Raw genomic sequence first — 27,508 nt, 5'->3', positions numbered from 1 at the left:
AGCGCAGGGGGTAAGTCGGGCAGCAATGTGTAAATATATATGTATATGAATATATACATATATATGTATGTGTTTTTATATATATATATATATAAAGTGTATACATATATATTTACAGTGATAACACAGTTTCCCATGGACCCGCAATGTAAAGGCACTTTTCACCCCACATACCCTCAATTTAACCCCTAAAACTGCCTTGTTCAGTTAATTTGAAAGAATTAAAGATGCTAATATAATTTTATTTTATTAAGGAACCTTGCACAGTTTGGGGGAATATGGGGATTTTTTTTCTAAATTAACCAGAGATTTGATCTCTGGTTAATTTTTGGAGCCCTAATTGCTACCCGCGGTAGCAATAACCAGCCACTTGTCATGGCTGGTTATTTATCATCCTCCCCATAAATTAGTGATCCACTTGTAATCTAGCCCTTTGTGTTTAAACAAATTTGGAGGGAAATGTTAAAAAGATATCAGATATTTAGGATGATTGAAATATCATATTTCATATTTTAAGTTGGGTACTTAATTTTAATTAGGTCCTAATCAAATGGTCTAAGCTGCAATAATTCTTACAGAAAATAATATGATCACATGATCTTTTTGGCCACAAAGGAAAAGGATATGAAAGACTCCACGTGTTTAGCTCTGAGACATTCTCTTCCTGTAACATGAACCACACTTGTGATCTGAGTGTGCAGCTCTCATTCTGGATGTGATAATAAAGCCTTTGTTGATATCTTGTCAAGGAGAGGTTAAACCATCCAGTTGTATGATTGTAAGTGACCTTCTACCAGTATCTGAAGCACTAAAGGGACAAAGCAGCTGTGCATTTCCAGGGTGTCTGACTGTCGTCCTCAGGATGTCCATATATGGCTCCTGATGTCACAGCTGGGGATTCCCGCCCCTCTGTGATTCATAGATGTGTGCTGGGAAGTAGAAGATCACCATGCTGTTACACAGTATTACACACACAGTAAAGCTGATCAGACAAGCTCCGGGCACAGCTAATTGGTAAGTCAGTGTGTAGCTCTTAGTCAAACTTACTTAATTCAATGGAACTGAATGTGATTCCAGGCAGCCTTTCACTAAAGCTCTCTCTTTATTCTTCAGTGGGCAAGATTCACTAACAGCCTCTCTAGTCTCTCTACTCTTACCAGCTCCTTTGTTTTCCTGGCTGCTAATTCATTAAAACTCACTCTTCTCTCCAATCTTTATTAAATAGGCTTCATAGAACTGTTGTATAACAAAGGAATTGGTGAATATAGGGCATTAAATTATTAATATTATTAATTATTTGTATTATTATTATTTTTTTACAATGATCCACACTGGATATAAAAGACAAAACAGGGTTAAACAGATTAAAACAGGAGTGGAGATTTTACAGTCTGATACTATTGGGGACTTTTACTGTAAAATATCATTTCAAATCTTTAATTCTTATTTCTTAATAACCTATAATATATAACTGTGCTTGTATTCTATAATGTCGGGGCTGGCACATGGAGGTTAAGCTAAAGGACATGCTTTATACATTGTAGGTATCCATATTATGGAGCCCATATCTAAAAGGGCTAAAGACTAAAATCTGAAACTGCCTATCTAATATTTAGTATTACATATTTTAAACATCGTTACAATGTTATTTAAATGTGTTTATTGAATTTTAACCAATGAACATACTGCGTCAACATACGTGTTTTATTTAGTATAATAAGACCACAGTGTGTTTTCTATTTTACTGTATATACATTACCATATAGTGTAAAGACAGAAACAATATAGTTTCTATATATCTTGTGACTGATACATTGTTAACGACCTTTAATTTCTTTTTAAATGACAAGCATATAGAGTTACTTCAAGGTAATGGCAGCCATGCTGCTTAAAGGGACACTGAACCCAATTTTTTTCTTTTGTGATTCAGATAGAGCATGCAATTTTAAGCAACTTTCTAATTTACTCCTATTTTCAATTTTTCTTTGTTCTCTTGCTATCTTTATTTGAAAAAGGAGGCATCTAAGTTTTTTTGTTTGTTTCAGTACTCTGGATAGCACTTTTTTATTGGTGGATGAATTTATCCACCAATCAGCAAGAACAACCCAGGTTGTTCACCAAAAATGGGCCAGCATCTAAACTTACATTCTTGCAGTTCAAATAAAGATACCAAGAGAATCACAAAAGAAAAAAATTGGGTACAGTGTCCCTTTAAACCTTATATTTATTAAGACCTATTAGTAAAAGTAGGGTCCCTTTTAGGGTATTTAATATAGAGGGCCATGTTATGAGTGGAGTGCTATTTAGCGCTTTCACTCGCACGCTAACATGGCTAGAAGTAAACGCTTCGCGCACATCAGTTTTAAAGTAAAAAGTTATCACTCGCACGCTAACCCAATGCGCGCAAAAAGCCGAGCTTAGAATATCATGCACGCGATAACCTATTCCCCATAGAAGTCAATGGAGGAAAAAAACCTACAAGTGCAATTTAACTTGCATGCAAATGAATGTGAAAACACCATATTGCTCAAGCGCAAACAATCGCGCTTCACCCGTAATCTGGCCCAGAATAGGGTGTTTGGGTTGGTATATTGTGGCTTAAACAGAGGATTCATGCAGTGTGGGATAAGAAGATACAACTATAGATCCATATTATAGAATCAACATTATCCTTTAATGTTAAAACAATATCATCAGTGTAATTATTTTGCCAAGACAATAATATCAGTAGGTCCTTAGCTTGTTGATATTGTGACTGGAGGTCTAGGGTTAGGTTTGTGGGTTGGACTAGATAGAGCTAGAGTAAATCTCCTTTGGTATCCAAGAGGTTAATAAGACTTCCCACCTTCGCAAATCCTTTTAGTAGGTGACATTACAACTGATGCTGTAAAATTGTCACTTGAAACATTACTGCCATAAAAATATTGTAGTGGCAGTTTTGTTATGGCAACAAAAGGTGACCTAGTTCCAGGATACCATACACTGGTATTTTATCCAGGAAAATAATACACAAAAGAGGAAACTGAACTACATCCCCAGGAAGCTTTCATTCATTTTTATTATAAATCCATATTGACACATTGTGTAAAATGTCACTGCCCCATCACATCATAGGCACAACCGTTTACTGCTAGATCTTAGAAATGTTTAGTTCAGCTACATTTGTTCTTGTAGGTTATCTGCTTATAAAGCCTTGTACAGTAATGTATCATGCGGGGGATGTAACTGACCACTTGAACATGGAAAGTACCAGGAAATTACAGCTGTGTGTACAAGTGCCACCTGAAGCTTATCACATAGGGGAAGCAACTGCTTACAGGCGTCACAGGGTGTCTTGTCTTAGCATGTGCAGCTCATATCACTACAAGTATGAGAACACTGAACATGGCATACCTTGTTCTAGTATACACAGCTGACATCAATAAACATGAAAGCTCAGGGTGTCCTGTATTAGAATACACAGTTTGTAACCCAGAGTATTAGTGTAGTGATCTTCTACCAACTAAAAGATGTCATATATCACATACTCATTAAAGGGACATACTCCATTTAAGGGGTTAAACACATATGTAAAATAATGTGCAGGAGATGCAAGACTGGTCAACCAATCAGTTGTGGCATCTATATGACCTTGCCATTTGCTACCTGTTTTCTGCTTGGGAGATGTAAGGAGAGACAACCAATCAAGAGAAGCAGTTGTATGATCCCATCAATTGCTACTTGTTTTCTGCTTGTAAGCTACAGGCGTGTGACTTTACCTAGGCGTTTAACCAATTTACAGATTCAACATTCCAATTTACTTCTGTTATCTAATTTCTTCATTCTTTACGAATCCTTTGTTGAATAAATAGCAATGCACATAGGTGAGCCAATAACACGAGGCATCTACAGTATGTGCAGCCACCAATCAGCAGCTACTGAGTATATATATATGCCTTTCAACAAAGGATATCAAGAGAACGAAGCAGGTCGCTTTCTGAATCGTGAAAGAAAAAAATGTGGGTTTAATGTCCCTTTAAACGTAAACACTAACCGAACAGCTCATATATCCTGTCTTATTATAACCACTACTATTAAAGGGACACTGAACCCAATTTTTTTCTTTCATGATTCAGATAGAGCATGCAATTTTAAGCAACTTTCTAATTTACTCCTATTATGAAATTCTCTCTTAATTCTTTTGGTATCTTTATTTGAAATGCAAGAATGTAAGTTTAGATGCCGGCCCATTTTTGGTGAACACCCTGTGTAGTTCTTGCTGATTGGTGGATAAATTCACCCACCAATAAACAAGTGCTTTCCATGGTTCTGTACCAAAAATAGCTAAGATGCCTTATTTTTCAAATAAAGAAAGCAAGAGAACGAAGAAAAATTGATAATAGGAGTAAATTAGAAAGATGCTTAAATTTGCATGCTCTATCTGAATCAAAAAAGAAAAAATTTGGGTTCAGTGTCCCTTTAACAAAGAAGTTCAACCTGGGTGTTTTGTCATAGAGTAACTTCAGTGATTTGAACTTACACTATCTGATTGTATGGCATGCAATTTGGAGTCTCTTCTCTGCATGTTTACATTTTTACATTTACATGTTTACATTTCATCAGCCTTTTCATTAGCCTATATCAATGCAGATGGGGAGGGCAATGTTTATACTCATGGTAGAACTGACACTGCAAAATGCTTTAAGGGACTATCATTTATTTCCATTACTCAGCAATAGAATTTTGCTAAATAATGCCTCTCTGCCCTCTCTTTACCCTGAATGTACTTTTCAAGAAAAACATAATTTATGCTTACCTGATAAATTTATTTCTCTTGTAGTGTATCCAGTCCACGGATCATCCATTACTTGTGGGATATTCTCCTTCCCAACAGGAAGCTGCAAGAGGATCACCCACAGCAGAGCTGCTATATAGCTCCTCCCCTAACTGCCATATCCAGTCATTCGACCGAAACAAGCCGAGAAAGGAGAAACCATAGGGTGCAGTGGTGACTGAAGTTTAATTCAAATTTAGACCTGCCTTAAAAGGACAGGGCGGGCCGTGGACTGGATACACTACAAGAGAAATAAATTTATCAGGTAAGCATAAATTATGTTTTCTCTTGTTAAGTGTATCCAGTCCACGGATCATCTATTACTTGTGGGATACCAATACCAAAGCTTAAGTACACGGATGATGGGAGGGACAAGGCAGGAACTTAAACGGAAGGAACCACTGCCTGTAGAACCTTTCTCCCAAAAACAGCCTCCGAAGAAGCAAAAGTATCAAATTTGTAAAATTTTGAAAAGGTATGAAGCAAAGACCAAGTCGCAGCATTGCAACTCTGTTCAACAGAGGCCTCATTTTTAAAAGCCCAGGTGGAAGCCACAGCTCTAGTAGAATGAGCTGTAATTCTTTCAGGGGGCTGATGTCCAGCAGTCTCATATGCTAAACGGATTATACTCCGAAGCCAAAAAGAAAGAGAGGTTGCCGAGGCCTTTTGACCTCTCCTCTGTCCAGAGTAAATAACAAACAGGTGAGATGTTTGGCGAAAATCTTTAGTAGCCTGCAAGTAAAACTTCAATGCACGGACTACGTCTAGATTATGCAAAAGATGTTCCTTCTTTGAAGAAGGATTAGGGCATAATGATGGAACAACAATCTCTTGATTGAAACCACCTTAGGTAAAAACCCAGGTTTTGTACGCAGAACTACTTTATCTGAATGAAAGATCAGATAAGGAGAATCACAATGTAAGGCAGATAACTCCGAGACTCTTCGAGCCGAGGAAATAGCCATCAGAAAAAGAACTTTCCATGATAGAAGTTTGATATCAATAGAATGAAGGGGTTCAAACGGAACCCCTTGAAGAACTTTAAGAACCAAGTTTAAGCTCCATGGGGGAGCAACAGGTTTAAACACAGGCTTAATTCTAACTAAAGCCTGACAAAATGCCTGAACGTCTGGAACTTCTGCCAGACGCTTGTGTAAAAGAATAGACAGAGCATAAATCTGTCCCTTTAAAGAACTAGCTGATAGTCCTTTGTCCAAACCCTCTTGGAGGAAGGACAATATCCTAGGAATCCTAACCCTACTCCATGAGTAATTCTTGGATTCACACCAATGAAGATATTTACGCCAAATCTTGTGGTAAATTTTGCTGGTGACAGGCTTTCGTGCCTGTATTAAGGTATCAATTACTGACTCGGAGAAGCCACGCTTTGATAGGATCAAGCGTTCAATCTCCATGCAGTCAGTCTCAGAGAAAGTAGATTCGGATGATTGAAAGGACCTTGTATTAGAAGGTCTTGTCTCAGAGGCAGAGTCCATGGTGGAAAGGATGACATGTCCACTAGGTCTGCATACCAGGTCCTGCGTGGCCACGCAGGTGCTATCAATATCACCAATGCTCTCTCCTGTTTGATTTTGGCAATCAGACGAGGGAGCAGAGGAAACGGTGGAAACACATAGGCCAGGTTGAAGAACCAAGGCGCTGCTAGAGCATCTATCAGTGCCGCTTCTGGGTCCCTGGACCTGGATCCGTAACAAGGAAGCTTGGTGTTCTGGCGAGACGCCATGAGATCCAGTTATGGTTTGCCCCAACGGAGAACCAATTGAGCAAACACCTCCGGATGGAGTTCCCACTCCCCCGGATGAAAAGTCTGACGACTTAGAAAATCCGCCTCCCAGTTCTCTACCCCTGGGATATGGATCGCTGATAGGTGGCAAGAGTGAGTCTCTGCCCAGCGAATTATCTTGGAGACTTCTGACATCGCTAGGGAACTCCTGGTCCCCCCTTGATGGATGATGTAAGCCACAGTCGTGATGTTGTCCGACTGAAATCTGATGAACCTCAGTGTTGCTAACTGAGGCCAAGCTAGAAGAGCATTGAATATTGCTCTTAACTCCAGAATATTTATTGGGAGGAGTTTCTCCTCCTGAGTCCATGAACCCTGAGCCTTCAGGGAGTTCCAGACTGCACCCCAACCTAGAAGGCTGGCGTTTGTTGTTACAATGGTCCAATCTGGCCTGCGAAAGGTCATACCTTTGGACAGATGGACCCGAGATAACCACCAGAGAAGAGAATCTCTGGTTTCCTGATCCAGATTTAGTAGAGGGGACAAATCTGTGTAATCCCCATTCCACTGACTGAGCATGCATAATTGCAGCGGTCTGAGATGCAGGCGCGCAAATGGCACTATGTCCATCGCCGCTACCATTAAGCCGATTACTTCCATGCACTGAGCCACTGTGGGGCGCGGAATGGAGTGAAGAACACGGCAAGCATTTAGAAGTTTTGATAACCTGGACTCCGTCAGGTAAATTTTCATTTCTATAGAATCTATCAGAGTCCCTAGGAAGGAAACCCTTGTGAGAGGAGATAGAGAACTCTTTTCTTCGTTCACTTTCCACCCATGCGACCTCAGAAATGCCAGAACTATCTCTGTATGAGACTTAGCAATTTGAAAGCTTGACGCCTGTATCAGGATGTCGTCTAGGTAATGAGCCAACGCTATGCCTCGTGGTCTTAGAACCGCCAGAAGTGAGCCCAGAACCTTTGTAAAAATTATTGGGGCTGTAGCCAACCCGAATGGAAGAGCTACAAACTGGTAATGCCTGTCTAGAAAGGCAAACCTCAGGAACCGATGATGATTCTTGTGGATCGGAATGTGAAGGTAGGCATCCTTTAAGTCCACTGTGGTCATGTACTGACCCTCTTGGATCATGGGTAAAATGGTTCGAATAGTTTCCATCTTGAATGATGGAACTCTGAGGAATTTGTTTAGGATCTTTAGATCCAAAATTGGTCTGAAGGTTCCCTCTTTTTTGGATCACTCTCATTACAAGGAGGTCTTGCACGCAGCTTAGGAATGCCTCTTTCTTTATCTGGTTTGCAGATAATCTTGAAAGGTGAAATCTCCCTTGTGGGGGAGAATCTTTGAAGTCCAGAAGATATCCCTGAGATATGATCACCAACGCCCAGGGATCCTGAACATCTCTTGCCCACGCCTGGGCGAAGAGAGAGAGTCTGCCCCCTACTAGATCCGTTGTCGGATAGGGGGCCGCTCCTTGTTCCAGGACTGGGTAGGTTTCCAGGCCTGCTTAGATTGAGGAAAAGTTCCCTCTTGTTTTGAAGTAGAGGGAGCTGATCCTGCACCTGCCTTGAAATTTCGAAAGGCACGGAAATTAGACTGTTTGGCCCTTGATTTGGCCCTGTCCTGAGGAAGGGTATGACCCTTACCTCCAGTAATGTCAGCAATAATTTCTTTCAAACCAGGCCCGAATAAGGTCTGCCCCTTGAAAGGAATGTTAAGTAATTTAGACTTTGAAGTCACATCAGCTGACCAGGATTTAAGCCATAGCGCCCTACGCGCCTGGATGGCGAATCCGGAATTCTTAGCCGTTAGTTTAGTCAAATGAACAATGGCATCAGAAACAAATGAGTTAGCTAGCTTAAGTGTTCTAAGCTTGTCAATAATTTCAGTCAATGGAGCTGTATGGATGGCCTCTTCCAGGGCCTCAAACCAGAACGCCGCCGCAGCAGTGACAGGCGCAATGCATGCAAGGGGCTGTAAAATAAAAACCTTGTTGAATAAACATTTTCTTAAGGTAACCCTCTAATTTTTTATCCATTGGATCTGAAAAAGCATAACTGTCCTCAGCCGGGATAGTGGTAAGCTTTGCTAAAGTAGAAACTGCTCCCTCCACCTTAGGGACTGTCTGCCATAAGTCCCGTGTAGTGGCATCTATTGGAAACATTTTTCTAAATATAGGAGGTGGGGAAAAGGGCACACCGGGTCTATCCCACTCCTTACTAATAATTTCTGTAAGCCTTTTAGGTATTGGAAAAACATCAGTACTCACCGGCACTGCATAGTATTTATCCAGCCTACACAATTTCTCTGGCACTGCAATTGTGTCAGTCATTCAGAGCAGCTAATACCTCCCCAAGTAACACACGGAGGTTCTCAAGCTTAAATTTAAAATTAGAAATCTCTGAATCAGGTCTCCCCGATTCAGAGACGTCACCCACAGACTGAAGCTCTCCGTCCTCAGGTTCTGCATATTGTGACGCAGTATCAGACATGGCTCTTACAGCATCTACGCGCTCTGTATCTCGTCTAACCCCAGAGCTATCGCGCTTGCCTCTCAATTCAGGCAATCTGGCTAATACCTGTGACAGGGTATTATTCATGATTGCAGCCTTGTCCTTCAAAGTAATCGCTATGGGCATCCCTGATGTACTTGGCGCCATATTAGCATGCGTCCCTCGAGCGGGAGGCGAAGGGTCCGACACGTGGGGAGAGTTAGTCGGCATAACTTCCCCCTCGACAGACCCCTCTGGTGACAGTTCTTTTATAGATAAAGACTGATCTTTACTGTTTAAGGTGAAATCAATACATTTAGTACACATTCTCCTATGGGGCTCCACCATGGCTTTTAAACATAATGAACAAGTAGTTTCCTCTGTGTCAGACATGTTTGTACAGACTAGCAATGAGACTAGCAAGCTTGGAAAACACTTTAAACAAAGTTAACAAGCAATATAAAAAATGTTACTGTGCCTTTAAGAGAAACAAATTTTGGCAAAATTTGAAATAACAGTGAAATAAGGCAGTTAAACTAACAAAGTTTTTACAGTGTATGTAACAAGTTAGCAGAGCATTGCACCCACTTGCAAATGGATGATTAACCCCTTAATACAAAAAACAGATTAACAAAACGAAAAATATGTTTTTTAAACAGTCATAACAACTGCCACAGCTCCTACTTTTGAAGCGTTTTGAGCCCATCAGAGATGTCCTATAGCATGCAGGGGACTGCTGAGGGAAGCTGAATGTCACAGTTTCTAATTTTAACTGCACCAACTGTAACTTTTATACTATAATAGTGGAAAGCCTCTGTTTCTAGGCAAAAATAAAGCCAGCCATGTGGAAAAAACTAGGCCCCAATATGTTTTATCACCAAAGCATATATAAAAACGATTAAACATGCCAGCAAACGTTTTATATTACACTTTTATAAGAGTATGTATCTCTGTTAATAAGCCTGATACCAGTCGCTATTAAATCACTGCATTTAGGCTTAACTTACATTAATCCGGTATCAGCAGCATTTTTCTAGCAAGTTCCATCCCTAGAAATATGTTTACTGCACATACCTTATTGCAGGAAAACCTGCACGCCATTCCCTCTCTGAAGTTACCTCACTCCTCAGAATATGTGAGAACGGCAATGGATCTTAGTTACTTCTGCTAAGATCATAGAAATCACAGGCAGATTCTTCTTCTAATGCTGCCTTTGATAAAACAGTACACTCCGGTACCATTTAAAAATAACAAACTTTTGATTGAAGTTAAGAAACTAACTATAATACACCACTCTCCTCTTACTACGTCCATCTTTGTTGAGAGTTGCAAGAGAATGACTGGATATGGCAGTTAGGGGAGGAGCTATATAGCAGCTCTGCTGTGGGTGATCCTCTTGCAACTTCCTGTTGGTAAGGAGAATAGCCCACAAGTAATGGATGATCCGTGGACTGGATACACTTAACAAGAGAAAAAAAAAGTTAAAAGGCGAAAAATCCAATGAGTTATATTTTATACTGGTACTAATATTCAGGGGATGTTTCTTGTAATAACATTACTGAAACTTCCACTGCAAACCAAATAGTAAAAAAAATAATTCACTAAGAACTGAAATGTTCTGTAAAGGAAGAGATTCATAATGCAATAGTTTTCTTTCTTTTACATTTTCTAGAGAGTTCCCTGTAGAAATGGGATACGCTGGAGTCTGGTTAAATGCTACTGATTATGGGAACCCCTATTTAGGGGAATAAATATATACATTATTAATTTTTTATCATTTAAAGACTTCTGATCACCGCAGTTATCCTCAACAGTTATACATGGTTGCTTAAGTGTAGTTGTTATTTGACCAACATAATGTGACAGCAAAGCTACCAGTGCTTTCTGCTGTTCATTTTAATTTATAGTGATTACCCTGTTAATTTGTAGTAATACAATTATATTGATGAGCTATTTCACATCTTGTATGGCCAATTTTTTTTGTGGCTCAGCAGTTTAAGCTGAATAGCTTAACTGCAATCGAACCCCCTCTCCCCGGGATATAAGTACCTTTTATAAAAAATAATAATTATAATCACATTTTTATTTTCTCTTTTCATTTTTTTTTAATTTATACTCAAGAATAAGATAATAGTTATAATCACATTTTTATTTTCTCTTTTTATTTTTTTTAATTTATACTCAAGAATAAGATAAAAGTTATAATCACATTTTTATTTTCTCTTTTAATTTTTTTTTAATTTATACTCAAGAATAAGAATATATATATATTTATGTGGCACACCTATATTTGTGATTTTTTTTTTCTTTTTGTCTCAGAAAACTATGGATTTTAACCACTTTGCCTGGGGTAGTGTGTGTGTGTGTGGGGGGGGGGGGGGGGGTTTACAGATAGTTACAGAAAAACTTAAGTGCAATAATCTTCTATTATATCTACACCTTCTCATCTTCTCTTTTCATTGTCCTATGTTATTATTTTTCCTATTTCTTTATGTAGCACTATACTCATCTCTTCTCTGATTTACCCTCTCCTCTAGATTCAATCTTCCCTATTGACCTTCATCTCTTCTGTGTAGTCAGCTGTTATTTTCTCAGTTTCTAAATGTCATCTCACGATCTCTAGTATCCCCTCTCAGTTCCTGCTTCTAAATGTATTCTCATTCACACAATCACAGAAAGGAATGTTCTTAATTATCAGGAAAAGAAAATTTCTGTATGGGACACTCCAACATTTCTCATACACTTCTGTGTTATATTCATTCTGCTAATGTGTGTGACATCACTAAACCTCCACCCAACCACAACACCTCCCAAATAGAGGAAAACCCTGCCAGGAAGTGGCTAGTACATATATACGTTGAGTGCAACATTTGTACCCATTGCGTATTAATACAGGGGAGTGACAGATAAAAACAAGAATACGTTACTACAGAAAATCAGAACAAATACTTAAACAGCATAAATAACTTCCAAAAATATAAATTAATAGATAACCTGTATTTTTGTAGTAATCAATAATATTTTTGTATGTGAAAATATATTCTTCACGTTGTTTTGTTAAAAGAATGTTGGACTCAAAATATTTATATGTGAAAGAGTAGTAGTTAAAAATGTTAATGTTAAAAAACAAATTAATTTAATACATTTTGAAATACTCTCTTAGATGTCATTTGTCATTTTTGAGTATGGTATCCCTTTAAACACCAAAGACAAAAGTATCTGGTTGCTAAATGAGAGTATTTAATTTAGATTAAGGGATATGAAACCTAAAAAATGTCTTTTGTGATTTAGACAGAGCATACCATTTAAAAAAAAGTTTCCAATTTACTTCTTTTATCAAATTTGCTTTGTTCGAATAATATTCTGTTGTTGAAGAGATACCGAGGCAGCCATTTGGAACCCTACATGGCAGGAAATAGTGCTAGTGTTTTTGCAAATGGATAACATGGTTGCTAAACTCCAGTCATATAGTGCTCCAGAAATAGACAGAATCTAAGCATATGTCCCTGCTTTTCAACAAAAGATACCAAAAGAACAAAGGCAAATTAATAATAGAAGTAAATTAAAAAGTTCTTTAAAATCATATGCTCTATCTGAATCATGAAAGTTTAATTTTGACACTTTGGGTTTCATATCCCTTTAATGTTTTAGATGGTTGAATGTACAAAAAAAAAAGCACAATTTTGTTGGGAATTTCTTAAAAAATTATTCAATCATGAAAATTATTTTATTGATTATATTTTTGAATAATGAAAGTGGTAAATGCATCTAAAAAGACACTGTATGAACCTACTGATTTGTATTTATCGCTCTAGGAGTTGGACAAAACGTGAACATCAGTTATGCGTAATGAGGTACAGCTGGGAGCGTCTTACATTGTAAGACTGCTAAACCGTCACCAGAAGCTGGACAGTGAGCAAGTGGAGAGGTTTACACAGACATTGATCACAATTTTATGTGACAAATTTGCAGGCCACTGGTACCCAGACAGTCCCCAGAAAGGCCAGGCATACAGGTAACTACCCACAACACATATTTCAGTCTCCTAATTGTTATCATATATGTCATGGTGGTAAGACTTTTTAGTATTCTTGCAATGCATTAACATACTTGCCAAGTGTGAAAACTTTTGGAATTCACACCTTGTTTTCTGCGATTGCTTTTCAATGGAAGTAATCCAACTACTGCTTGTCTTTCATGGAGGAGCTAATATGAACTTGTTACTGCAACAGACAAGTCTTGCCACTGTTAGAAAACCTTATCGATTTGCAGTATCTTATCTTATCACCTCTGCTAAGGACAATTAGATACATATGTGTGACAGGGTTTATTCTTGTGAATGCTGCAGTGTACACTGGAAAACCTACAAAGCAAAAGAGGGCACAATAAATAATGAAAGTGCATAGGAAGGTTGAATTAAACATTTTATATTACAATTTCAAACATCTTATATCAGTTAATTGATTTAGCAAGTGTAAAGTAATGTTTCTTCTGTAAGATAAAAGAGAGGTGTGTAGTGTGTGTGTCTCTGATGGTCTCTCAGTTCTGGTCCTGAAGCACAGCAAGTAAAATGTAAAGAATTCCTGGTCAGCTCTACAAACGAAATACTTAAAGAGACAGTAAATCTGAAAAATGTATTTAAATGTTTTCCATGAGATAGATAATACAGATTGCCTTCAAAGTGTTAATTACATAATAGATAGTACGTTAGGTACTATCTATTAGGTATGTTAGGCTCTTTGCCTTTTTTTTTTTTTTTTTAAAGTCTCTGTAGGCAGGTGCTACAGCTAATCAGATTCTGTACCACTAAATCTATATATTCTAAGCAGAGTTCACCTCTAGTGCTCTGCATAGAGGCTAACAATATTGTGTCTGCTAGGGTTATTCGGGGTAAGGAGCACAGCACTTGCAAGAGGAAGTCTGGGTTTAAAATGTTAGAAGCAAAAATGTGAAGCTCATTTGCATATCCATATCCCAAATTCCCTCCTTCAATAGAAACCCAGTTTCTTGAAGCTTTGTGTAGAAAACCTAATTTATCTGAACGCACAGAAGTGCTGAATTTTATCATTTTTTTATGTCTCATGTATATAAACTCTATCTTTTGGCCTCCACATAGAAAAACTTGTATCTAAACTCTGTCCAAAACTAGGTGCCCTGTACAGAAACAAATCCTGCCTCAGCCCTACAGTAAAGGAAAAGATTGTACAACAAATGCTGATGCCAATCATGGATTATGGAGACGTAGTATATGCACCTGCAACGCAAAGTCACCTTAATAAACTTAATACACTGTATATCTCATTCTGCCGCTTTGTGCTACAATGTAACTACAGGACCCACCATTGTGTCATGCTAAAAGAACTAAACAGGCTGTCACTGGAATCCAGATGCACCCTCCATCTTTCCTGCCTTGTGTTTAACAGCTTTTCTGGGAAGCTCCGACCCTACCTGAGCAGAATGCTCTCCCCGGCTGTCCCCACCTCCCATAACCTCCGATCCAGTACCAGCACGTTATTTAGTCTGCCTCTATACAAAAGAATGCAGCTCGATCCTCCTTTTCCTACAGAGCACCACAATTATGGAACGACCTCCCGCACACTTTAAAACCTCCCCCAAGTCTAAAATCCTTTAAAAGATCCCTCTCTACATATCTCAAAACAGAATGCATCTGTCATGGTTGATTTTAAATTTCCTACCTCTTCTATGTTAAATTCTGCATATGTTATGCATTAATATTGTTTTTGTATTATTGTACCCTATTGTATCAATGCAATGTTTTGTGGACCCAGGACATACTTGAAAACGAGAGAAATCTCAATGTATTCTTCCTGGTAAAATATTTTATAAATAAATAATAAAATGATTGAAATATTAACCCCATGATACTTCCAGAGTAAGGTTTGAGTAAATCAAAAATCACAAGTTATTATTATGATATCCCTGAGATATGTTTGTTCTAAATTCAATTAAATATTTACATGTAAAGGTACAAAAACAAAAAACAAAAAAGGACAAATGTATCAATGCAAAATTAATGTCAGATTAGTCCTGTTCAAGCCCTCACTAATTGTGCTAAGGGTCATGGTCATGGTCATGGTCATGCTCATGAGCAGTCAGAATTTTTTTCCCCAGGGGATGGGCAATAAATACAATCAAATATAGTAATATCAGTATAGAAAAACAGATCCAAGACATACATTTTAAGAGTTAATACCCTATTAATTTTAACTAAAAAAAAAATATAGCAAAATAAATACTTAACATATTTACACAAAGCATATGATATCATAGGGTCATGTGAGCTAATGTTGTGTTGGTTTAGTTTTGGAAGAGAAGGTATTGCAAATTTGTTGATCAATTCAGTTTTTTTTCTGAGAACTTAGTTTCTAGTAAGTAAAATAAAATATGTCCCAATTTTTTAACAACCACATGCATTTGAAAGAGGAGTCTTTTCACTTAAGTGGTCTCATGGAATTAAATTTGTGCATAGAGAGCGTTATCATCCCTTTTGCAAATCTATTGCCCTAAATCAAATCTATTATATGTTAGGAACTTACATTCGATTATGTTACCACCACACCTGAATGTAAAGTTTTCTTTTTTAAGTTGGTTGCATCGTAGATGTTTTAGCTGCAATTGAGACACAGTGTAAGAGTTATTAAGCTAAACATAGTGTCTTATAGATTAGAAATGTTCAATCTTTAGAAATGAACACATGATCACAAAAGAGGGTCATGTGACTAACCTTTTAGTTGAAAGATGAGATTGTCATGTATCCAGAAGAGGGTCACATGGCCTTATATGTTTTATGGGGGCTGAGTTAAGAACTTTATTGCCTAACCCCAGGACCATTCTCCAGATGTGTCCAAGCCAGGAGGCAAGTGACTGGCGCCTATGATCATGCTTCAGTTTATATTTGCTATTTATATTTCTCATTGTAAAAGGAACTTGTTATTGACGCTTTGTTGAGACTTTTTGACCTCCCCATGTCCTCTTATTTTTTTGCACCTTCATATTTTCATTCTGTTCCTTTTTACTGATGACACTTTCTTTTTAGTTGACTGGCAGCTACAACCTTTTTCCTCCTTTTGTAGGTGTATTCGGATAGAGCACAGCCTTTCTGTAGATGACTCTGTGTTACAGGCCTGTGTACGGAGCGGTCTGCGCTGTTCCCAGTTAAGTCTACCTCGGGATATGTCTCTCTGGATTGATCCCCAGGAGGTCAGCTGCCGGTAAGTAATTGGCAATAAAACCCCATTATCGACCAGAACTAAAATGTTTAAATAAACATAAACCTATTCATCTATATGGGACTAGTTCATAATAAAATACCAAAGGCACAGACATCAGCATCCTCTGACTCACTTGTCTAAAGTATTCATTATAGGCTGGAAATGCTACCAGGAACCTCTGTTGAGTCAGAAACCCTATGATAAATTATCCAAAAATATGAAACATTTACTAATATATAGTATACCTGCAAGGAAATTGTCCTTTAAATATTTAAAGGGATACTAAACCCAATTTTTTTCTTTCATGATTTAGATAGAGCATGTAATTTTAAGCAACTTTCTAATTTACTCCTATTGTAAATTTTTCTTCCTTCTCTTGTTATCTTTATTTGAAAAAGAAGGCATCTAAGCTAAGGAGCCAGACAATTTTTGGTTCAGTACCCTGGACAGCACTTGTTTATTGGTGCTGTCCAATCAGCAAGGACAACCCAGGTTGTGAACCAAAAATGAGCCGGCTTCCAAACTTACATTGTTGCTTTTCAAATAAAGATAGCAAGAGAATGAAGAAAATTTGATAATAGGAGTAAATTAAAAAGTTGCTTAAAATTGCATGCTCTATCTGAATCATGAAAGAAAAAAATTGGGTTCAGTGTCCCTTTAAAATCTATAATCCGCTGAGGAACTATATGTCATCTTTATTTTGTTTACTATAAGAGTAAAATATGGATCTGAGATTTTTTAACAAGTCCTGAAATGTTTTTATATCAGAATATCCTCTGCTCAAACATCTTTTAATTTGGAACACTGACATTTAGCTTTTAAAGGGACATAATACTCATATGCTAAATCACTTGAAAGTGATGCAGCTTAACTGTAAAAAGCTGATATAAAAATATCACCCTAACATCTCTATGTAAAAAGTGAAGATATTTTACCTCACAATTTTGTAAGTTCACCAGAGTAAGTGCTCTGTGAACAGTTATACTTCAACTGCTGTCCAGCTGCAAGTTGAAACCCCCCTAAATCATTAGCGAATCAGCATCAGCAGTGCTGAGGTCATGCTATGCTTTGCTGTGATTTCATAGTAAATTTCCTTAAACTGAATAGGAAAATTACATGGCTGTGCCTGCACATACCATATGTACACTCCTTTGCAAGTCATAGTTGGCTGCTTAAAGTCCCATTACAGTGGGGTGTGAATACTTGGAAAACTTTGAGGTACAATATCTTCCTTTTTAACATAGAGATGTTGAGGGGATATGTTTTAGTCAGCTTTTGCAGCTATTCTGCATCACTTTCAAGTGCTTCAACATTTGAGTATCATGTCCCTTTAAAAACTAAATAATCCAGTAAACCATTAATTTAAAACTCAACATAAACAGATGTCAAGAAAACCACAGTTTTCAGGTCTCCTGTATCTTGTGCTATTCCTTTTGTTCCACACTTTTATAATTATTTTTCTTGTATTTCCTTCATTCTATGGGGCCAATTTATCAAGGGCGATGCCCCTTTAGGCTCACCGAAAACAGCAGTTATGAAGCACCGGTCTTAAGATCGCTGCTCCATAACTGGTCCGCTGCCTCTGAGGCTGCGGACATCAATCTACCCGATCTTATACGATCGGGCTGATTGACACCCCCTGCTAGTGTCCGATTCACTTGAACTACTTGTTCAATGATAAATGCCGACAGCGTATGCTGTCAGCATTCAGCGATGTCTATCGGACATGACACGCTACATCGTATCATGTCAGACAGACATTGATAAATCGGCTCCTAAGTCTCATATCCTTTTCACTTCTCTCTTTCTTTCAAACTCTCTCTCTTTCAATCGCTCTCTCTTTTCTCTTTCGTCTCTTTCTCTGTCCTCCCTCTCCTATTTCTTTCTCTCACTGTCTCTTACTTTTATTCCTTTTCCTCTCCCTTTCTCACTCAAACTTTTTACTTTTAACTTGTAATATGAGCAGAACACGACATGCGCAAAAAGCCTCCATCTCGCGAAGTTAACAAGCGAGCAGGAGCACAAAATAGTGCTCCACTTGTAATCTAACCCATTGTTGCAAGGGATATTGAACAATAAATGCTAGATATAATGATGTAACGATTAGCCCGAGAATACTATGCAGATATATATTTTTAAATGATATTAGTTGTTTAAATAACAAAGAAATAAGTGTAAAGTTTTAGTTTCTATAAAAGTACTTTCATTTTTTTAATGTAGGGAGTGCCGCCATGTTGAACCTTTTGCTCAAAACATTCAGGGACAAATATAAAATAGGCAATAAAGTGTCTAGACAATAAAATGTGCAAACATATGCGCATATGTGACAATCATAAAGTAACGATCTATTAGAGTTCCCTTAAGTTATTGTTTACACAGTTCGATGTCTGAAAACTTTATTGCCTGTTTTATATTTGTCCCAAATTGTTCTCAGCAAATGAGATTAGATAAGGGAAACCTAGGTTCCAACATGACAACACTTATTATTTTATAACTCAGTGGAATTGGAAAACCCACAGAGTTACGTGGAAAAGGGGAAAGAATAAATAATGAAAGTGTATTGCAAAATATTTTTACTACACATAATTAAACATTTAATATCACAATAGCATACAGTTTAATGTCCCCCATTAAATGTTATTACTACAGCAGTGAAAACATAAAGGGACATGAAACCCAAATTTTTCCTTTCATGATTTAGGTAGAACATACAATTTTAAACAACTTTCTAATTTACTCCTATTATCTAATTTGTTTCATTCTATTGTTATCCTTTGTTGAAGGAGCAGCAATGCACTAATGGTTTCTAACTGAACACATGGGTGAGCCAATGACAATCGGTATATATATGCAGCCACCAATCAGCAGCTAGAACCTAGGTTCTCTGCTGCTCCTGAGCTTGCCTAGATAAACCTTTCAGCAAAGGATAACAAGAGAAGGAAGCAAATTAAGTAAGAGAAGTAAATTAGAAAGTTGTTTAAAATTGTATTCTCTATCTGAATCATGAAAGAAACATTTTAGGTTTCATGTCCTTTTAACAGAAGCAGATTTTTAAAAGCAAGTAAACCCTCCCCTGTTATACAGTATACTCTATCACCAAATATACCAGTGTGTCTATAGGTGCTGCATATGTTGACTTGAGGCGTAGCTTTTAAAGATAAATTTTTTTCTTTAGGCTGGGGGAAAGTTGCCGTCCTTTTATTGTGAAGGCTCCAGAAGACGTTAAGGTGGAAAAAGCAGGTTCCGTGGATAAGCCAGAGCTGGACACATCTGATTATCACTCAGAAGGCTCGGATAGAGCAGACACACCTTCTGAGTGTTCCAGTGAGGACGAGGAGGCAGATGGAGGCAAGAAGCTGCTTTCCACTCCTGTAATAGATAGCAAAAAAATGGTGAGTACTGTGTATTGACAGGTTTAGTTACTTACATCCCCAACAGTATCACAATTGCTTGTACACTTAAAGGGACATGCTACTGCAATACATCTAATATCTTAGAGCATTTTCTTATGGTATTAAAGCTGACCTATGTGTTTAAGATCCCAAAAAAAGAGATAAATACACAGTTAAACCTAACTCCGGACACATGATGCACTACTGGTTCAGAGATGACAACAGCCATTGAACCAATCAGGGCAGCATATGTTATGTTCATCTCAATATAAGATCGTATTGCTAATCTGAGGCTGGCTTTAACTATGTGTTAACTCTCTTGAACGGGTTAACACATAATTATAGACAAACGATAGCCCAATAAGAATATGCTCTAACACTTTGTTATTGCAGCTTACTGTCCCTTTTAAGTACAAGAAATAGTTATAATGTTTACTATCTTATCTGGGAGGGTAAAATAAATATTATTTTACACTGCACCTAACCTCTTGTCTGTCACAAAGAGCTGCAATAGATTGTATACCAATGAATTGCAAACATTTCTGGCGGCTAAGGGGTTAAAGGGATGTAATACAAAATAACCTGATACACATAAACATCAGTGAGCTGTCCCAGTGAGTCACTGACTAATCAGCACTTTCTTCTGATTGCATCACATTGTAAAGGAAGATTGCTGGAGAAATTTGTTTCCTTTTACAGGAGGGGTGCAAATATATCTATATGTTGATACTATACTCATGTAAATACATTAAATGGTACATTTAAAGTGTTTATGACTGTATATGAAAATAAAATAATAATGTGAAATAGAAATTTTAGGAATGCGCATCTGCTGTGGGCACTGAGCAGATGGCTAGAAGCTAAATTATTTCAGATCTACAGTCAGTCTATTTAATATCAAACAGTATTTTTAGCTTTGCCTGAGCCCTAATGTGTGTGCATTGTGTGTATGTATATGTGTGTGTGTGTGTGTATATATATATATATATATATATATATATATATATATATATATATATATATATATATATATATATATATATATATATATATACATACATACAGTAGGTATTAAAAATAATCACCCCCCTTGAAAATAATCACATGTGGTTGCTTTGCAGCCTGACATAAAGACAGACACAGTTTTTGTTTATCCAGTTGTAATTACTCAGTGCAACTTATAACATCCAAGTGAAATATATAACATCAACATGTCAGGCAAAAATAAAGTCAATTCAAAAACAGAATCAATGAGTTGGAAAATAGATCACCTCCTCCTAAAATTACTTGTAAACTCAATCAGGTGCAGCTAATCACCTTCTCAACGGCACACACAAAGCCATTTGACCTTCAACTGTGATCAGCTGTGGGCATATTGATTAGCTCATCATGAAAAGAGCTTTTCTGGAGCATCTCAGTCCCTGGTAGTGTAACTGAAGCAAACAATCAACTATGGGTGGCAAGGCACTGTTAAAAGCCCCCCGGGATAATGTTGTGGACAGGCACAAATCAGGAGATGGATACAAGAAAATATCAAAGGCTTTATCAATGCCTAGAAGCACAGTGAAGTCTATTATTAAGAAGTGGAAGGTATTTGGTACAACACAGACCCTCTCTGGGTCTGGACGTCGCTCCAAACTGAATGAAAGAACCATGAGGAAACTGGTCAGAGAGGCTTCAAAGAGGCCCACAGCAACTCCAAAGCAGTTGCAAGAATTTATGACAAAGAGTGGTCATTGTGTGCATTTGACAACAATATCATGAATTCTCCACAAATGTGGCTTGTATGGGGAGGGTTGCAAGAAACAAGCCACTCCTCAAGAAAGGCCACATGCAGTCACAACTGAGCTTTGCCATAACACACCTAGGAGTTTCTGAGGCCACATAGAACAAGGTGTTATGGTCAGATGAGACTAAAATTAAATTATTTGACCTCAACAACAAACTATATGTCTAGAGGAAATACAATACAGCTCACCATCCAAATAACACCATACCTACAGTAAAGCATGGCCGTGGTAATATCCTGTTATGGGGGAGTTTCTCTGCAACAGGCACTGGAGCACTTGGCAGGATAGAAATAATAATGGATGGGGCAAAATACTGTCAAATTCTTGAGGAAAATCTGCTGCCCTCTGCCAGGAAGTTGTCAATGGGAAGAAGGTTTACCTTCCAACATGACAATGACCCAAAGCACACAGCAAAAATGACCACACAGTGGTTGAAGGAGAAAAAGTGAATGTCTTTACATGGCCTAGTCAGAGCCCAGACTTAAACCACATTGAATATCTGTGGCATGACTTGAAGACTGCTGTCCACAAATGGTCACCATCAAATGTAACGGAACTGGAGCAGTTCTACAAAGAAGAGTGGGCAAATATTGCACAGTCTAGATGTGCAAAGTTAGTAGAGACATATCCCAACAGATTAAAGGCTGTAATTAAAGCAAAATGTGGTTCAACAAAATACTGACACAAGGGGGTGATCCTTTTTCCAACTCAGTGATTCTGTTTTTGAATTGTCTTTATTTTTGCCTGACATGTTGGTGTTATATCTTTAACTTGGATGTTATAAGTTGCACTGAGCAAATTCAACTGGATAAACAAAAAATGTGTCTGTCTTCAAAGGGGGGGGGTGATTCTTTTCAATATCCACTGTGTGTGTGTGTATGTATGTATATATGTGTGTGTATTTACATTCACACTTATATGCATACACACATACATACTGATATGCACAAAACATACCTATCTGTCAGCACCCATGTAAGCTTGCAGACTGGCACTAGCAGCATGCACATAGTGCTGACCTAGTGGTAGAGAAATAACCCAAGATAATTCAGCACCAGTGTAGTGTGCTTACTGCTAAGCCTCACACAAATGGCCCATAACATATAGAAAGTCAGAGGCAGCAGCACCACTTGAAAAAGCTCCAAATGTATGCATCAAAGTTAAAATGGCAACGTTTCGGACACAATAGTCCTTAATCATGCATAAATTGTTACAGATGTGGCAGACTTAAATACCTCTTTAAACCCCACCCCCTCTGACATCACAGAGCAACCTAGACGCTGGTGCAAAAAAGTATTGTTCTCTTAAAGTCACAGTACACAATGTAAACACATAGGTAAATCTACCATAGTAATCTACAGGTTTTTTTTACAAATAATATTATAAACTCATCTATGCATGTTTTATATGTAAAATTTTCACAAGAATAGGGATAAATCCCACTCTTTGTCCATCCCCATTGGTATCCTACTGCCAAGGTGATAGATCCAAAAGGCCTCTCTCTGCTTTAGCCTTTTGTCTCTATCACCCCCTCGTCTATCTATTGATATATATTCAATTATTTGATATCTCAGTTGGCTCACTGAATGTCTAGCCTCCTTAAAGTGACAAGCTACTGGTGATTTTTCATATCCCTTCCTGATATTTGATTTGTGCTCAGTAATACGATCTCTGACCCTTCTGGTCGTCTCGCCTACATAAAGCTTTGAACATGGACATTTAAGAATATAGAACGCATTTTCTGTGTTACAAGTAAAGTAACAATTATATATATAAATAATGGTTGTTTTCCCTGTTTAGGATGTATTAATTGTAACAGTTTAATACGTGGACCATACTTCTTTCATCCTCGAACGGGGAAAAAATTAATTATTAATGGTTACTTTACTTGTAACACAGAATATGCAATCTATATTCTTAAATGTCCATGTTCAAAGCTTTATGTAGGCGAGACGACCAGAAGGGTCAGAGATCGTATTACTGAGCACAAATCAAATATCAGGAAGGGATATGAAAAATCACCAGTAGCTTGTCACTTTAAGAAGGCTAGACATTCAGTGAGCCAACTGAGATATCAAATAATTGAATATATATCAATAGATAGACGAGGGGTTAATAGAGACAAAAGGCTAAAGCAGAGAGAGGCCTTTTGGATCTATCACCTTGTAAGTAGGATACCAATGGGGATGAACAAAGAGTGGGATTTAGCCCTCTTCTTGTGAAATTGTACATATAAAACATGCATAGATGTGTTAATGATATTATTTGTAAAAAACTGTAGATTACTATGGTAGATTTACCTATGTGTTTACATTGTGTACTGTGACTTTAAGAGAGCAAAAAGTTTTTTTGCACTGCTGCCTCTGACTTTCTAGTGGTAGAGAAAGGCAAAGGTTGATATTTTGTTTAAAACATACTCTGCTTGCATCTTGCTATGACTTTAATATTGTTTAATATGTTTAAAATTGGCTCTAATTGCCCCCTTGACTCTCAGTGAAGGCTGCAATGCACTGCTGCCCTATCTGTTAGCCAAGAGGGTTAAATTCAATACCTGGAATCTTACCTTCTCAGCGTCTGCAGTAGCTTTGCTTTCAGCCTCTTTAACCATTTAACATTTGTTCCCGAGATAACGGACAAGGATAATGGCTTTTAAACTTACATTAATTACCTAACAGGCCAGATTCTGAGGATATCTGAACTGGCGCACAGTTGACATAATAAGCTGATTAGTAAACATGGTTATTTTACCTGCTCTCACCCAAGGTGATCCTGAAAATCTGGCCTGTTAGGGAGGCCCGGAGACAGGTTTGAAAACCAGTGACATAAATTAAATAACTACAAATAGTAACTGAATGTTGATTATAGTATTTCTTTTTTTTCTTTGCAGGGTGCTCAATTTTACTACAATCCATCTCCAGTGTCCACTGTTTTCTACCAGTACCCAAATCATGCTGTGAGCTTTATCCCTACATATCAACCCCTGACAATGTATTATTTGATCCCAAAGCCCTCCAAATTCTATCAAAGCAATAAATATGGGGGATATCACCAAAAATGGAAATCTTCCAGGACTGCCACCAAGACTGCATGCTGAATTTTAACCTAACCAGATGCAGTTGTTTAGCATCTCAGATACCTCTTGGTTTTTACCAAACTGACCTCAATGGCTTTTTTTTTACCTATATGACAGAAACAAAGATGCTACGGGTTCTCAAGCAGCTAATGGAGGTAATACAAGAAAAAAAACTAAAAAATATATTCCAAAATAACCAAAGTCAATAACACTCCCTGAAACAAACTCTGTACTCAGGAGCAAATATAATACTATATTGCTCATTTGTACTATACACATAATCCTTTTAGGAGAACTATATATATATATATGCTCAGGAGACTGTGACTCGCTTAATTACAAATGATTATAAGTGAAGATGAGCTGAAGTTTGGTGCTTTTTAGTAAATATGAACGCACATAGTTTAATACAATATACATATATTTGAAAAGCACAAGAGTTCATATATACTGGGGTTTTTTTGTTTTGTTTTTGCAAAATGCCTAATCATTTTTATTGTTTCTTAAGAATTCACAGCCTCACGGTTGTATTCTGAAATATTCCATAAATGTATTTATTTATTTCTGTGTAGTGGAGATGAATGAATGCTTTGTCACATTAGCTAAAAAAATAGTAAATCCTTTATTTGTTTTAAACAGATGTTGAACATCTGACAAACATTCATCTTTTATTTGAAATAGAAAAAAATCAGCATTCAAATGCTGATTCACTAAGACATTAGTGTTAACCCATAAACATCTTTAATGTTATTTTCTGTATTTTTAATCTTTGTTGTTTTTCTAAATTGAATATGGAATTTGATGTTTGAATGCTGTATTAGATAAAGTAAAAGATAACATTTTTTTGCAGACTTACATTACATTTGTTCTACAGAAACATTTGAATGGTAGAACATTCGTCAAGGGTAACATTTGTTCTAGAATTTGAAGGTTCCCCAAAGCCTATTAGATGTTCCCTGATTTCTCATCTCACTGATGCCTTGTGATATTATCACTATTGCAAGCTCACAAGCATATATTTGCTTAAGAGGAGACTATACATTTCTAATTAGCTGTTGTTGGTATGATAGAGAATATATCAAAATCAGTTTACTAGGCAAGGTGGTGTTCCTAATGACTTATCTGTATTGCCTAATGTGAAATTGTACTTTGGGAATAACATATTAGGCTGTGAAAGACTTTGTGTATTACTCATTTAGAAATGCAGCCATACTTGATGTGATATTTATGCATCTTAAAAAAAAACCTGCTTATCTATTAATCATCAGTGGAACTCACTGTGCAATGTATTACTGACTGCTTGGACAGATTGACTGCATTTGTTCCATAACAAATCAGAAAATTTTAAATATTGGGACCATCAGAATTGTGAATTTATGGGCTGGGGTGACTGTAATTTCAATTATCCTGATGCATTCAGGTCCAGCTGCTGGTCAGTAAAACCTTTTGCAATCTGTTGAAGCCCTCTTTGGCAGCGTAGCAGTAAAAACACAGTGGGTTGTTGAGACTCATTAAAGGGACACTGAACCCAAATTTTTTCTTTCGTTATTCAGATAGAGCAGTAATTTTAAGCAACTTTGGAATTTATTCGAATTCTCTTGCTATTTTTATTTGAAAAAGAAGGCATCTACACTTTTTATTTGGTTCAGTACTCTGAACAGCACATTTATATTGGTGGATGAATTTATCCACCAATCAGCAAGGACAACCCAGGTTGTTCACCAAAAATGGGCCGGCATCTAAACTTACATTCTTGCATTTCAAATAAAGATACCAAGAGAATAAAGAACATTTGATAATAGAAGTAAATTAGAAAGTTGCTTAAAATTTCATGCTCTATCTGAATCACGAAAGAAAACATTTGGGTTCAGTGTCCCTTTAATTCGTCCTACAATCTAAAAAGGATAAGGTGGATTGAAAACATAAGGTTAAGGTATAAAAGTCCATTACTTTTAGTTTTAAGTATCCTGCAGATCTAAATGAAATGGTGAATGTTTGGTCTTCAAGTTCATCTCACTATGCATCTCAAATGCTTTCCCAAATGTATGGAATTTAGTCTACTAACATCTCATGATCCTATGTAAGCTTTATGTCAATGGTGGTCATTTGTCTATGTCTATTCTTGTTTATCATGATTTTATGATACTAATCATTCTATTTATTATATGTGAAATTACTTAGGAGAGGGGCTTTTGCTTTACTGTTTTCTTCTATAAAAGTAAACACTGGAAGGCAGTGGTGTATTTAACTTTATGACCAAGGCCAGAACTACTGAGCATCACACTCCCTTCCTCTTTATTTTTCTTCTAAACATTTAAGCTCTCTTTCTTTTAAACCATCCTCTGTACACTCTTTATGGATTGTCCACCAAAATGGAACATCCAGGTAGAGCACAGATATATACTGCTTAAAGGGACACTAAACTTAAATAATATCATCAAAGCATGGAAAGTAATGCACTTAGTAGTGCTTTTATTTGTTAGTAGTAACAGCACAATATAAATATCTATTTAGACTCCCAAGGCTTCTTATGATCCCCACCATCCAAAAATTATAGCCAAACACAAAGCATACTGCCCTAGTCAGAAAAGAGAGACTGTTTATGCCCCCTCCTGTCTAATACCCTTACACTACTAAGTAGATTGTTTCCTATGTTTAGATTTCATTTTTGAAATGTATTGTTCCTTTAAGCCTATAGCTGATTCTCTCCTACCCTTGCAAATTGAATTTCCTGACTCTGAGCCTTGCTTGCTTAAGTTTAAATATATCATTGCTGGAAAGAATTATCTCTTCAGTTTTACCTAATTTAACAGACATAATTTATTTTCATTATAATTTATGCAAAGCATGATTTTTTTTTATATTATTTGTATTATTTGTCTATAATCTTTAAATGATATTTTTAACTTATTTCTCCAACATAGGTGTGTCCGGTCCACGGCGTCATCCTTACT

At 37.1% G+C, this 27,508-nt stretch overlaps 1 protein-coding gene across 1 annotated transcript; it reads left to right on the top strand.

Moving 5' to 3' along the window:
• The first annotated feature begins 709 nt into the window (after positions 1-709).
• On the top strand, positions 710-27,508 carry LOC128639070 (protein BTG3). The gene is made up of 5 exons (XM_053691220.1): positions 710-1,014; positions 12,883-13,082; positions 16,162-16,299; positions 19,475-19,691; positions 24,369-27,508. The coding sequence occupies exons 2-5, from the start codon at positions 12,910-12,912 to the stop codon at positions 24,573-24,575; spliced, it is 735 nt and encodes a 244-aa protein (XP_053547195.1). The 5' UTR covers positions 710-1,014; positions 12,883-12,909; the 3' UTR covers positions 24,576-27,508.

This window comes from Bombina bombina, chromosome 8 (genome assembly GCF_027579735.1).
Source record: "Bombina bombina isolate aBomBom1 chromosome 8, aBomBom1.pri, whole genome shotgun sequence".
In the NCBI taxonomy this organism is placed as follows: Eukaryota; Metazoa; Chordata; class Amphibia; order Anura; family Bombinatoridae; genus Bombina; species Bombina bombina.
Note: the sequence above shows the minus strand (reverse complement) of the source record. Positions and strands in the feature narration are given on the sequence as shown.

Excerpts from the sequence above, each read along its gene's own strand:
- LOC128639070 (XM_053691220.1), top strand. The coding sequence starts at position 12,910 with ATGCGTAATGAGGTACAGCTGGGAGCGTCTTACATTGTAAGACTGCTA. Across the intron at positions 16,300-19,474 it reads CCCCAGGAGGTCAGCTGCCG|GCTGGGGGAAAGTTGCCGTC; the intron begins GTAAGTAATTGG and ends TTTTTTCTTTAG. Across the intron at positions 19,692-24,368 it reads TAATAGATAGCAAAAAAATG|GGTGCTCAATTTTACTACAA; the intron begins GTGAGTACTGTG and ends TTTTCTTTGCAG.